The 14,194-nt window shown below is 31.8% G+C and overlaps 1 protein-coding gene across 1 annotated transcript in view; it reads right to left on the bottom strand.

Annotated features, from left to right (window-relative positions):
* Positions 1-2,361: 2,361 nt before the first annotated feature.
* Positions 2,362-14,194, bottom strand: part of LOC103568619 (homeotic protein proboscipedia) — a 31,836-nt gene continuing 20,003 nt past the window's right edge. Inside the window, exons 3-4 of the mRNA XM_008545552.2 lie at positions 10,343-10,485; positions 2,362-4,254 (exon numbers count right to left, since the gene is read on the bottom strand). Coding sequence (XP_008543774.2) covers positions 2,395-4,254; positions 10,343-10,485 — 2,003 coding nt within the window. The 3' untranslated portion in view covers positions 2,362-2,394. The remainder of the gene's footprint in view (positions 4,255-10,342; positions 10,486-14,194) is intronic.

Raw genomic sequence — 14,194 nt, 5'->3', positions numbered from 1 at the left:
GAACTGACATACTTTTCGTGATGCATGCAGATGATCTGGTACTGATATCTACTAAGTGGATCAAGTTACTGAGAAACCTACGTATTCTGAAAGAATATTGTAAAATCAACGGTCTTACTGTTAAAATCTCCAAACCAATGTCATGGTTATTAGCCCAAGTGGTCGGATAAAAGTTCCAGGAGTGCTTAAATGCAACAACAAGGCTCTCGAAGTAGTTTCCATGTATGAGTATCTGGGTTTATATTTCACTTCCAACGGCCAGGGCAAATTAGCTATTGAAATCGCTTGTAGAATACGTAAAATCGCAATTGGCACAGTGCTCTTCATCATCGCTAAGCTCAAGGATTGCTCACGTTACGATATGCTTGAATTATATCACAGCATTACTCAATCATGTATAATCGGGATGAACTTAAGTTAGACCACATCTCCATAAAGGTTTTAAAGGCTGCGATAAATTTGGTTAGAAAAATTTTAAAAATGAACGATACTCGCAACCCAAAGCAATGCTTTATGAAACTGCGTGAACTTCTTGAGACACTGTATAAAATGCACAACCGGGTCGAGCACCTAAAGGACTCCCTTGAATTGGTCGAAGACGTATGTCTACTTAACAGTTTATCCTCGGACACCTGGAAGGCCAAAAGCGGCATTGTGATTGCCAAGTTCCAGCTCTATCAACGCACAGCAGACATCGCTAGATGCACTACTTTTTCAGCCTGTCAGTTCCTCTTCAATCAGTCTACCCTAAACACCTTACCTTATGTATTTGAAACTTACCCGGGACATATATCTAAATTTGTGGTGCAATTGAGACTGACAAACATCCACGCGTGCAGCCTGACAATTAATTTATCTACTTTGAGTTTGTTTCCATCCAAAGAATGCATATATTATCATCTTGCCGAGAAAGAAACGATCATTTATGTTATATCGAAATTCCCTCACTACAACTGCCTAAAAGAGAAACATCGGCAAATAATACCCATCAACGAGAAACTGGATACAATCGACGCTTCACTGTATTGCCTCAAAATATTAAACTAGTGTCAACTAAAAAATACATTTTATTTCTTAAACGATATCTTACTATATACAAGCACCTCAAACTAACGATGCAATAGGCTGTGTATAATACTAAGTCACCCCCTTATATAATTGTTATATTTCTGTTTTTTCTTTTTTTAACTATTGTCGACATACTTTGTAACTTTTCTTATATTTGTATTAAGGATTGTATCCTGTTGAAGTCAAATAAAACTATAATTATATATTAATTTATTATTAATATGCAAATTCATTTTTTAATAGGATTTAATCATTTAGGTGTTATAATTCCCTGGCTCTAGACGAAATGAATACTTTCAACTTACACTCTAATATTTTACTCGTTTGAGTAAATAAAGATTTAAGAACTCTTGTTTTACTGTTATTTTATTTTTGCGACTTATTATGTTACCATTTGCAACTTATTCGCTATTAAACATTACAGTTTGTGTTTCAGCAAACTGAGAATAAAAAAACAATATTCCGTTACTATCTAAATAGTAAGACAATGTACCAATCATTTGCAAATAAGCTTGAAAAGTTATGCTGACTGTGGGTCTCAGTGACAGCAAATCATTTTTCATTGGTTAAAACGTAAATGTTCAATTTTTATAAACAGATAAATTATAGTGAATTAAGGTAAAGAATGATAATCCATAATTATTCTTTCAGTTTCCTTAATTTTTTTATCATTTCATTTTTGTATATATTCTTAAATCAGATTTGCCTCAAATAAATCTAATTTTTTTTTTATTATTATTTTTTTTTTGTAAAAAAAAGAACATGCTGGAGCTTTGAGAGCTCATATTGCAAGTTTTTAAAATAGTGTTTTTGAAATCTGAGGAACGTTATTAATCCAATTCACGTGATAAAAACAGATGAATATAGATAAGGATCGATAGATTTAAAGTATTTTCATACTGTTTGTAGGTAATTACAAACGATATATTATTTGAATAAACAAGTCGACAGCTCCATTTTTATTCAAAACAGTTTAGATGCAAAACCATTAAATTGATTCATTTCAAGTCAGTACAAGAAAAAGCTAATTCTTTCCAATTCTGGATACAGTTTGTTTTACAGAACAACTAAAGAGTCAATGACAAGGTTCGATAACGTTAATTTAAACTCTGCAATATAATGTTTAATCATAAGATTTTTGATTAATTTATTTACATCTGGCTTCGATCTTAAAACTAATACGAAGGTAATATAGAACAATGTAGAATTTTTTATTTTATTAATTTGATCTACATGATGTTTTATAATTAATTAAATTACACTTATATCTAAATTATCACGCACCAAAAGAGTCAGTCCTGCTGATTAGATTTTGTTTTCAAAAGCTCAGCTTAGTTGGTAGTATTCTGGCACAAAGTCATTGGCTAAATTACTAAGAAAATTAAAGTCAGAGCAATTATTGCTAGTATCAGCCGATGGCGAGGATGCTACAGCATGAGTTGGATCAACATAAAAATTATTTAAATTATCATATGATTCTGAGTTGTTTTCGACTTGTCCAACACTTTCTGGAGGAGTAATGACAGTAGCAGTAGCAGCAGCTATGGCTGTTGCCGTAGTTGTTATTCCAGATGTCGGGAAAGGATCTGGAGATGATACATAGCTACTAGGAATATTTGAAGCTTCACCACCATGGTGAATCTGTAATTGAGTATTTGGTGTATAGTAAGTGCTCGAATATTTGTTCACATATCTCTCTTCGCCTTGACTCGATGGAATAGATGGCCCATGAACAGCATATACTTCTGTAGGATTTTCTTGTTGCAATGGTTGAGGGGGGATACTATTATAGTAATGATGACCTGTTTGCAATGACATACTGGGCTGGTGGTGTGAATTTATACTTTCTTCAGTTGTATGATATATTCCGGATGCAGTATAATTGTAGTTATTACCACTTATATACCCTTCCGACGTATGATCATTATGAGAGTTAGGATAACTTTGAGTGATACCATAAATATTTTCACTTTGCATGTTTTTATGATATGATGTATGATAGTTAGGTCCATTTTGTAAGTATCCGTTATAATCGCTTGAATGTAAATAAAACATTTGCTGTTGCGGATATTGCGTTGGGGGATTGTAATTAAGCTTAGACGTTGCATTTGTTCTTTTATTATGATTTGCTATACTTGCAGTTATTTGGTTATTTCGAGAATATAGTGGATGTACTTCATTCGTTAGTAGCATACGTTGCTGATAAGTGTCTCTTTTACCATACAGACTTTGGGATTGATTATGATGAGTTGAGATTTGAAAATTTTGCCTGCTAATAGTTTGCTTATTTCGATAATCGAAATTTTTTGTTGTTTGATACGCATTTTGTAATGGATGAGTGTTTATCTGCGACGCAATAGGATTATTTCGTGATGCATGGGATGTTTTAAGATCAGTGTTAGAATGATCATGGGTAACAGTATTAAGAACAGAATTTACAGATGATGGAGAACTTTGTGACCTTTGCATGTAAGCAATTGGATTAGATTGAACTCCTAAGGGACTGCCTTGCTGTAATTGAATAGATGCTGGAGTTCCTGGTGTTGATGATGGTGTTAAACTTCTAGTCGATGAATTTTGACCAGGTACAGACGGATTTACTCCAGTTGGATCCGAAATAGCTAATCTAGTTCCACTATTTGTAATTTTGCATACTTCCTGAGTACAAGTCGATGGAGATTTTTTGCTTATAATTAATTGACTTTGAACGGAGTTCAAATTTTTGTGATCACTTTCTATTTTAATTTTCACTTCATTTATTTTCTTTACGGTCAATTTTGGGGATGCTATTGCACAGTTGTCATTGGATTTTGAATCTTCATCAGCTATCAATCGTTCAAATGAACTTGATACACTATTTGTACTACCGATGCTACTAGCACCGTTACTGTTGTTATTAAATGTCACATTTGAACTCGAGCCCCTATTATTCGTAGTATTCAAGGAATTATTGCCAGAATGCAATAAACTATTATCACTAATTTCATTTAGAGTATTTTTTATAGTAGTTCCACCAGAAATATCACATTTACGGCAGTTTTTCTGTTCGTCTTCATCTGTGAGCGATTTATCTCCTTTAAGGTTTTCTACGCCTTCCGAAGATAAAATATCTTTCTCATCGCAATCTTCTTTACTCAACGTCTGTCTTTTATGCTTCATTCGACGATTTTGAAACCATACTTTCACCTGTTAACATAAAGTTCCACTTGACATTAGTATATATTATCAAAATTATGCAAGAAATATTTAGTATCTAAGTCACAGAGTCAATGTTGAAATATTCTAAGGCAAAAGCAAATATTGTTGATTGTATCTTTTCGTTAATAATTGACCTAAGTTTCGTCAACACATTAAACAGTAATAGATCTATATGCGATGTAATGGAATGGCTTAGATTAAGATCATGCTAATCAAATACATAACTAAAAGACACCTCTGCTCCTACATATGCTTATCAACCTATTTCCCTCTCCAATTTATCCAGGCCTTATGAAATACTACCTGGTCTCAATTGAAATCAATCTATAGATAGCAGTTCGAATATCTGCAGGTAGAACTACACATGTTCCAACTTACATAAATTATAGCTCAAAAGAGTAGCGCATCCTAAAAGACTTAGTAGACCTCAGCTATAGGCGAGCCTGAATATTATGAGAAAGAACATTCTCACAACTAAGTGGTCGTGTAAAAGATAGTAAATCCAAAACTTTATGTGCTAAACTAAGATTCTGGAAAAGCAATCGTATTTAAATTATGTAAATGGGAACTCCATGTCCGAAGTAGTTAATTACCTAAGTTGCTGATAGGTATAGTGAGGCTTTGTCATTGTGAGTCAGTCATTGGTAATAATTAATAGAATTGGTCTAATCATTATCGTATCTTTGTATTGGTGAGAACTCACAATACTAAAATTCATATCACTAAAACTCAATATTAAATTAGTAGAAAAGTAAATTATATTAATCAATAAAATAGATTGATAGAAATCGTTGTTAATTCATCCATATTCCATGATTTATTTTTTATGCCTAGAGTTAATGATTGACTTTATTGATAAATATCAGATTATAAGACATTTGAATTTAATTATTAGTTACGGAATAGAATATACGGTAAAATATTCTGTAATATAATAGTTACTAGATCTAATAATAAACTCATTCTATAAATGTTATACGTTGACTATGCTTAGTAATATCCCTGATTCTAGATAATAAAATATAGAGAAGAGACTTAATTTCATATCATGAACATGTACCCCATCATTTCATGTATTTATACATCTACATTTATAAATGTATTCATACAAATACATGAAAGAACGTTGAGTTAGCGACGGACTGAGTGATGTGCGCACACGAGTCAGCCAGGTTCTGAATAGTAACCAGTGTGTTGCTGCGCCACAGTCCAAGCACAGTAACCAGTCTAGTGCTGTACAGGAATGACTCGTGTGCAGCACACGAATGAGTAACGTCTTAAAAATTCTTAGCCGAAGATTTTCGAGCACACTACTGACTAATGTGTTGTATCACACAAATATTTATGGTTCCGCACCGTAACCATTCGGGTGCTGCACACGAGTCAGTATGGTCCGATACCGTAAGATTTCTTTCTTTTATGGTAGAAACAGATGCTTAGCAAGTGTATGAAAAATTTTATATCTAAACTTAATCATCTTAATTTTGATTTAATATTTACGTTGTTAATAGTCATCTAATATGTATGATATGCTGTGTTGACTTTGTGAGGTTAAATATTTAGCATCTCGCGTACACAAAATCATTTCACTTCACATACTCACAAGAAGTAGAATCGAACGTATTTTAATTTATGATCTTTTAAATAATTTAAACAATCTTTTATTATTTTGTTTTATTTATTTTTGATTTTTGTTATTAATCTCATGAACAATATAAATCCAATCCAAATTTTTTTTTCTTGTGGTAATTACATTGGCTGCAAATTATTTTACGTATTACGAAGAATGGAAAGGGTAAATTCATCCCAAAACGTTGGATGTAAATTTAACAGTTAAGAAAAAAATATTGTATGATTTATGGTTTGCTTGTAATTAAATAAATTGAACTATTTTAATCAAAACACAATTTAATTTGATAGTCCCCTTTATTTTCTTTATATGCCAATCTATTTCTAACCTTTTAGATTTTTATTTATATATGCAGAACACGACTTATTCGTGTGCGCACCCAAGCCATTCGTGTGCGGCACCAGACTGGTTACTGTGCTCGTATTATGATGCAGCACCATCTTGGGTACTGTTCAGAAACTAAGTCGTGTGTGAACATCACTTGGTTCAGTGCTAACTCAATTTTTTTCATTTTTTTCTAGAACCGTGCTGAGTCAGGTGCAGAACAGCAACCACTCAGGTTTTAATCTTTCCGAGCAGGGACTAGTCCTTGATCTGGTATTACCCAGTGAACACGGCAACGTCACCTTTTGACAGTCGGAGTACTCACCGGGTTTTGTTTTGATTTGTTATGTCATGCTGCAATTTCTAATGCCATAAGTTTTCGGTTGTGTCAGCTGGTCAACACATATAATCATTTTCAGCTTTAGTTGTCGTGCGTGAACGTCCGGAGCATTTTTTATAAGTAAAACTAATAGTCTCAGTACATTTATTGAAGTTGTAGTCTACCGTTCTCTGAGATTTTTAATATTACGGCAATATCACGGATACTTTTTTCCGATTTGTGTAAACTAACGATCATTGAACGCGTTTTAATATTTAATTCCTTAGTTTTCGCCATTTTGACAACAAGATGACTGCAAGGACTGTTGTGAAAAAAGTATTTTGGATTTAGGATTTTATTTGCTAGAATGAGAGGTCCTACTTATACAACAAATAATTACAAATCAATAAAAAATATGTTAGATTCGTTATTATAACAAAGAATCCGCGCGAATTCGACGCGCCAATTTCGGATAATTCAACATAATTACTTTCTCACTTAAGGCTAAATGTAAACATTAATGTAATATATTCGATTAGTTACTGTGTTATGGCCGAAGCTGAAGTGGATAGTTATTTCGATTAGGTATTTGTTCGAAGTATTTAAATGGCCAAAATCCTGGCGGAAAAATACTTTTAAGTGGTAGTGTATACAACAATAACTATGCATGTAAGAATTAAAAGCACAATACACATAGGAAATATTTATTATACATGTGGGGCATTGCACGCCAAATCGACCGCTTTTGACCCCGACCCTTTTCGATTCGGCTGAAATTTTTTTTTTCCTTTTCTACCCCATTAAAATAATTTTTTAGGAAATTTTTCAATTTTTTTATCCAACCCAAAAAAAGTTATGAATTTTTCAAAAATAAGGCTTTTATTTTTTTAAATAGCTATAACTTCCTCAAAAATTGACTAATTGGCACGTTTTTTTTTTTTTTTTTTCAAAATTTTTGTCTTTGAATGTACTTTTAAGAAAAAAATACAAGAAAATTTTAAGATGATAAAATTTATGAAATTTTTGGCATTTTGAGAAAAACCACCATTTTCTTAAAGTTCGCCATTTTTGATTTTATTTTTAAGTTCTCAAAAAAAAACATCAATTAATTCTGCAATTTTTTCCAACAATCCCAGAGTGGGCGGACTTTTTTTTCTATTTTTTTTTTTTCAATTGAAAAAAAAATTTTTGCCCAGTTGGGCTTACTGTACAAAACATCACTCTGGAAATTTTTGAGAATTTTTCGACGACTTCAAAGTTTGAAAAATTGAGACTAAAAAATTAATTGAAACTGGTAATCCTCGAAAGAATTAGGATTTTTTTAAAAAAAGTAAGAAAAAAAAATAGAAGATACCTATAAATAATTTTATTGTAATTTTTTTTGAAAACTACACCTGAAAACAAAGAAAATAAAAAAAAAAAAATTGCCCTTTGGTTTATTTTTGACCAAGTCACAGGCTTTTGAAATAGCGATGTGCGTTAGATTCATATTTTGAAAGGGGGGCAAAATGGGCCGACATTTATGTTACATTTAAGCCCTCATTTCTTAAGGGGCCCATTTGCCCCCCCCTCTTCTCCTACATGATATTTACTATATTGTAAGAGAGAGCATATGGAGTAGGAAAACTGATGAACGCGAGGTTGAAAATACCATGTGGTAGTTTGAATATGGGACAAAATAAAAGAACAAAAGTAAGACTCAGAACAATTAAAGAAACGCCCGGTCAGTAAAGAGAGCAGGGGCAAGAGCAAATAACCAGCTCGATCCTTTTACTCTCATAATACTCAAAACACAAAAACGGTTATCCAGAGGATTCTTTTACTCCGAAATTAATAATTAATAAATCCAATGTGCAAAATCAGATGGTCTTATCCGATAGTTATAACCATGCCCCGGGAAAAACAAATTATATATGGCCATGTACGACTATTAGTCTAGTCAACATGTGCCTTTGAGGTTAAAATTTTTTATTCACCTCGGAAAATTATGATCGAGGTGTCATTCGATTCATCATCGCATCTAGAAACTTTTTGAAAAGTTTGGAGTGGCGCTTGCAAAAATTACAAAAGTTATAAACACTTTAGTAAAAAAAAAAAAAAAAAGAGGAAGAAATTTCCTACAAAAAGTCCTACCTCCCCGAACTCTAGGACCAATATTTATAATTTTTTTAGAAGTTTGAAAATACGGCCGAAAACGGGAACTCTCGCTTGCGTAAGCTCCGCCCATTTCGGACCTTCAATAAAAAAATGTTATTTAAACTTATTAAATATGAAAATTAAAAAATGAAAAAATTCAGGCTCTTACAGGGTAGATTAATGAATAAAAATCCGGCGATCAAAAAATTTTATCGTGATTTTTCAATTAGGTATCTATTAATTAATTAACAATTTGTTGTAGCACGAACGTAAACATTGAAAGTGCGATAATTGTTAAACTATAAATCTGGGTATTTTTTTCCTTTTATGGAGCTATTCTACAGAGGCTATAGAATAGATTCCCGCTGGAAAAAATTAAAAAATGTTAATTTTCACTTTGTTATTAACAATTTACTTGAGTTAAAAATTAAAAACCTCGATTAAACATTGAAAAAAAGATTTTTTTTTATAATATTGCCATTGGTCCGTTTCCTTATGAACATAAGTTATTTAAAAATGATTTTTAATTATTTTGATCCAATATTGTTTAAAAAATTGTTATAAACAAATGCGTTGTTTATAAGATCATCAAAAAATCTTTTTTCATAACATAATCTTTGATGAAAATTATGATTTAAAAAAAAAAAAAATCTTTTCTGAAAAAATTTTGTTATAACTTAAAACCGCATTTGTTAATTAACTATTTTTCGAACAATCTAAACTTAAAAAAAAATTTTTTCCCATGTTATTTAAATGGGAAATCGAATTTTTCGATGAGTGAAGCCTCTAATTGACTTAAAATTTTTTTTCAAGCGGGAATATTTTTTTTGTTCTATAAATTGTTAGTTTTCCAGGTAGGACGGAAAAAAACAAAATATTGCCTAAATATGAAACACCCTAATACATATACATAAAATATTTTCATGTCAAATTAGATCAAACTGCGTTTCAGGGTCTTCTCGAATATTTTAATACCTGATAACTGGACACAAATCAAAACCAATTTGAATCTGTACCTCCAAAGAAAAAACAGCGGGAAGTTTCAGAGCTGATTCGCAGAGTCAACCGTTTTTCAGATTTTTCAAGTTTCTTCTGCTTTGGAACTGTAGCAAGTTTCGGTGGTTCCATGGAAACTACTGTTTTCCAATTTTTTTTCTAACTGATTACAAACAGAACATTTTTCCATTTTCGGCACGGTTGAATTTCCATAATATTTAGATAAGTATTGAATTTAGCTGATTTATTTCTGATTGTTATACGTACATAAGGTTTGACAATTTGATGTAATAAACTTTTTCCAAATCTCTACAGATTTTTCCGTATCCACTTAAATCTGTAGAAACCGGGATATTGTCTACATCTCTTTGAATCAGATTTAGTCTGGAAACATCTGGATGGAATTCAGATCCTTCAGATACTTTAACTCGGGTTTTATTGACTTTTAAGTTAATTCCAACATTTTTCCAATAAATTTATGGATTTTTTCAGTTTTATAGATGTTATCTTTATTTTCTATAAGCTCTCATTTTAGGTTTAGAACTTTTAATATTTTTAATTCAAGTGTATGAAACAAGTTAGTGTTGTTATTTACATTAATAGAAAAAACCGGCCGAAATCACTCTCGAAATTTTATGAAAAATAAAATGAAAGGCTTTTGTCTGCCGCACCTGCCTTTCCGTGAGATCCAATGAAGCTGCAATCTCAATTCTTCTTGGACGGCATAAATATTTATTGAAATGAAATTCTTTCTCGAGCTCAAGTAGTTGAGTATTTGTGTAAGCAGTCCGTAGTCTTCGTGGCAATCCATTTTCTGTAACAAAAAGAAAGAAAAAAAAATGTTTAGATGCTTAATAACATGCGTATGATTAATCCTATTATATAAAATGAATTAATCAAATTGTACACTGTAAAAAATCACCGGGGTAAGTCCAAGCGGTGTAGGTGTTAAAATCAGCAGTGTTAAATTTCAATACCGAAAGCGGTGTAAAAATAACGACGCCACCGGTGTAAATATTCTGTACCGGTGTTAAAACGAATTCTCCGGTGTTAAAATAATGCCGTCACCGGTGTAAATATTCTAGACCGGTGTTAAAATAACGCCGACGCCGGTGTAGATATTCTTTAGAGGTGTTAAAATATTTTATTTTGTGAATATTTTTACTTACTCGATCACTATACTTGTTAATAAATGATATTTTTAATTAATTTTCATAAAGAACTGACATTTTTTATATTTTATAATCTTCAAACTTCATTCTCCAAGCAGACGCAGTTTACCCCGCTTTTACACCGGTTATCCTGCTTTTACACCGATATTGCCCCGCTTTTACACCGGTTACCCCGCTTTTACACCGGTTCTACTCCGTTTTTACACAGGATACCCCACTTTAACACCGGTATTTTTAACACTGGTGAATTACTCCTCCTACACCGGTGTAATTTTATTTTTACACTGGGTGGAGTTAAAATGAGTCCATTGTTAACACCGCTCTTTTTACCATGTACTTATTACTCATTAAAAGCCATTAGCGTATCTAGAGTATTTTCTATACCATCTAGCCTCTTTAGTAAAATTTATATTATCGCTTTACTCGGGCACTAAGATTCTCACTCGTTCTCTTGTGACAGCGCAATATGTCGGCTCATTCTAGAACCGACCCATGCCATCCCGGGAAAAAAATCCGGGCGTCGGTTGACCCTGCGGGCCAGCCCCAAAACTTCCCGCTGTTTTCGAGCTCAAGGAGGTCGAAAATATTAATGTGACTATATTTTCGAGCTCTTCGAGCTCGAAAATCTTATTACGTCGAATTGTTTTTTTATGAGCTTTTCAAACTTTAACAAGTTACGCTTTATGCTAAAGTTTAAAAGTTTAAGAATCGAAAATCATTAATGAACAAGCGGTTTTTAAATTTTAATTTCCGATTATGTTCAATAAACTAAATGTATTGAGGCAGAAATCAATATCAGTGATTGAAATCAAGATTAAAATGTGCTTTGGCTTAAGTCAGAGCAATAATATATAAAATATCCGAGAAAATGATTAAAAACTGTGTTTTTCGATTGTTTCGATGATAACATTGTTTAAACTAAAGAACAAGTTTGATGGCATTATATAATGATTAAAAGAGACCATAACGAGGGAAAGTTTGTAAGATTTTAGACACATTTCAGTACAGTACATTTTGATTTATCTGGAAGAAAAAAACATAGAATGTTATTTTTTTAACTTTCCAACGCTGATATCTTCTGAACTAATTAACCGATTTTGATGTTTGAGGTGGCAATAGGCGCGTTTTATAGAATTCTAGAGCTGATTAGAATTTGAAAGCGATCGATTCAGCCGTCTTGAAGATATTTGAAAAAAAAACCGTTTTTTACCATTTTTTTCTCCAACGATATCTCTCAAACAAATTAACCGATTGAGATGGTTAAGGCGGCATTCGGCGCGTTTTATTGAGTTCTAGAGCTGATTAGATTTTGGCATTGATCGTTCGATTCGTTTCTGAGAAATCAATAAAAAACTAAAAAATAAATTTTTTTTTTTTCGTAATTAGCCAATATTTTCGAGTCTACTTGATCAAATGATCTGAGATCATTTGAAGAAGAATTTTTTTAAGTCAAGAAAAAGAATCATCAATGGAAGAATTTTATGTCTTCCGTTAAGTAAACATTTGCATGATTCAAAAAAAGTTATTTTATCAAGCTAAGATTATAATTTATTTAAATCAAAATTAAAATTTTCTCATTACAATTGACCGTTGTCTTGAGTCGATAATATAGTTTTCTCAAACTGAGAGTAAATGTTCTTCTGTCACGCAAAAAAAGTTCTTGGTTTAAGATGTTGATATATATTGTGACAATTTACTATACTCACCAACCAAGACAGAAAAGTATCTTGTTTTGATAATTTTTTTTACTTGGTTAAAAACAAAATATATTTGACTTGAAATAAATATTCTTAAACCAAGATTATTTAACTTGAATTAAAATTTAATTATTCTTGATACAATATTTTTATAATATTAGTCGAAGAAAATTTCTCGGATTAAAAAAACCCAGTTACTCAGCCCAAGAATAAAAAAATGAAGGCAAAAATTATCTTGGGCCAAGTCAATCTTTTTTTCTGTGTAGTTGTTGTTTTATATGTTCATTAACTAGTAAAATACTAAAAAGACCCGAAATATTGAGGTAGTCTAATGCAAAATAATTGATTTTACTAATTTAATGGAAAAAATTATATTATGTCCACACACAGAAAAAAAGAAATTCTCGACTGAAGATAAATATTCTTGATTCAAGCAAATTTTTTTGGAGACCTAAATTTTTTCAGATAAAGTAGAAATCTTCTCCGACCAAGACGACTTTTTTTTAACCAAGACAAATTCTCTTGGCTCAAGAAAATCTTGACTTGGTTTCCGAAACCGTTTGTTTTCAAAAATATTTTCTTGACTCAAGATATTTTTTTTTCTGTGCATTATTATGTTATACGGAGATGCCAAGATTACTAAAAAAAATTGAATTCAATGACACGTAGTTCAAGTACACACAGAGAATTTTTGAGTAAAAATCACCCATAAAATTTGGTAATGTAAAGACATCTAGCTAGTAATTAAATTTTTAGCATCTTTATAGCAGAAAATGCACTTCATTTACATGCTATCGAGTACACTGTGAATAATTTCCAACAAATTTTACTATGGGTGCATTGTAACACCGGACCATAAGAAAACTGGCACAAAATTTGCAAGTGTCCCATAGTAAACGGTGTGCGCAGACGACACGATTAGGACCTATGCGCATACGTCTACTATGGGACGCTTGTAAATTTTGTACCAGTTTTCTTATGGTCCGGGGTTACAATGCACCCATAGTAAAATTTGTTGTAAATTTTTCACAGTGTAGAATATTTGACAATGTGTATGGGAAAAATTTACATATTTTTCTCATGTCCTCACAGTACCATATTTTTTGTGTAATTTTTACTGAAAATTTCTCTGCGTGTAAGCAAAGCCTAGTAACTTGATATATGGTTTAAATGCAATGAAATTGTATTTCGTACCACTAAATTAAACACATTTGTCTAGTCTCCGCTTCCCTTTATCAATATTGTTAACTCAGAGAGTTAACTAAAACATTTATTATATAAATTTTTACATGAACCACATATGGTAAATATACAAAGCGTTATCCTACTCTAAGTCTTGGCCATTAATAAAACATTAGTAATTAATAAACTATCACCAATTCAAACAACCATGAGTGGGTTATACAATTCAAGATTATTTATTTTTCTTATCGAGATGACCTCCCCTGATTAAAAACTCCGATAGAATCCGATGGAGTCTGATTGAAACTCAATCAGAATTCTATCAGTTTCAATCGGAAACGAATTTTCAATCAAAAATGTTCGGGAGCGTTTGAGGCCTCCGATTGAATTTCAATGAGATTTAATAGGAAAAAATGATGTTTATTTTTGATTATTTTCCGATTGAATCTGATTAAATCCGATTGAAATATCT

The sequence above is a fragment of the Microplitis demolitor genome, chromosome 3 (genome assembly GCF_026212275.2).
Source record: "Microplitis demolitor isolate Queensland-Clemson2020A chromosome 3, iyMicDemo2.1a, whole genome shotgun sequence".
Classification (NCBI taxonomy): domain Eukaryota; kingdom Metazoa; phylum Arthropoda; class Insecta; order Hymenoptera; family Braconidae; genus Microplitis; species Microplitis demolitor.
The sequence above is the reverse complement of the archived record's forward strand: the minus strand, read 5'-3'. Positions and strand labels throughout refer to the sequence as shown.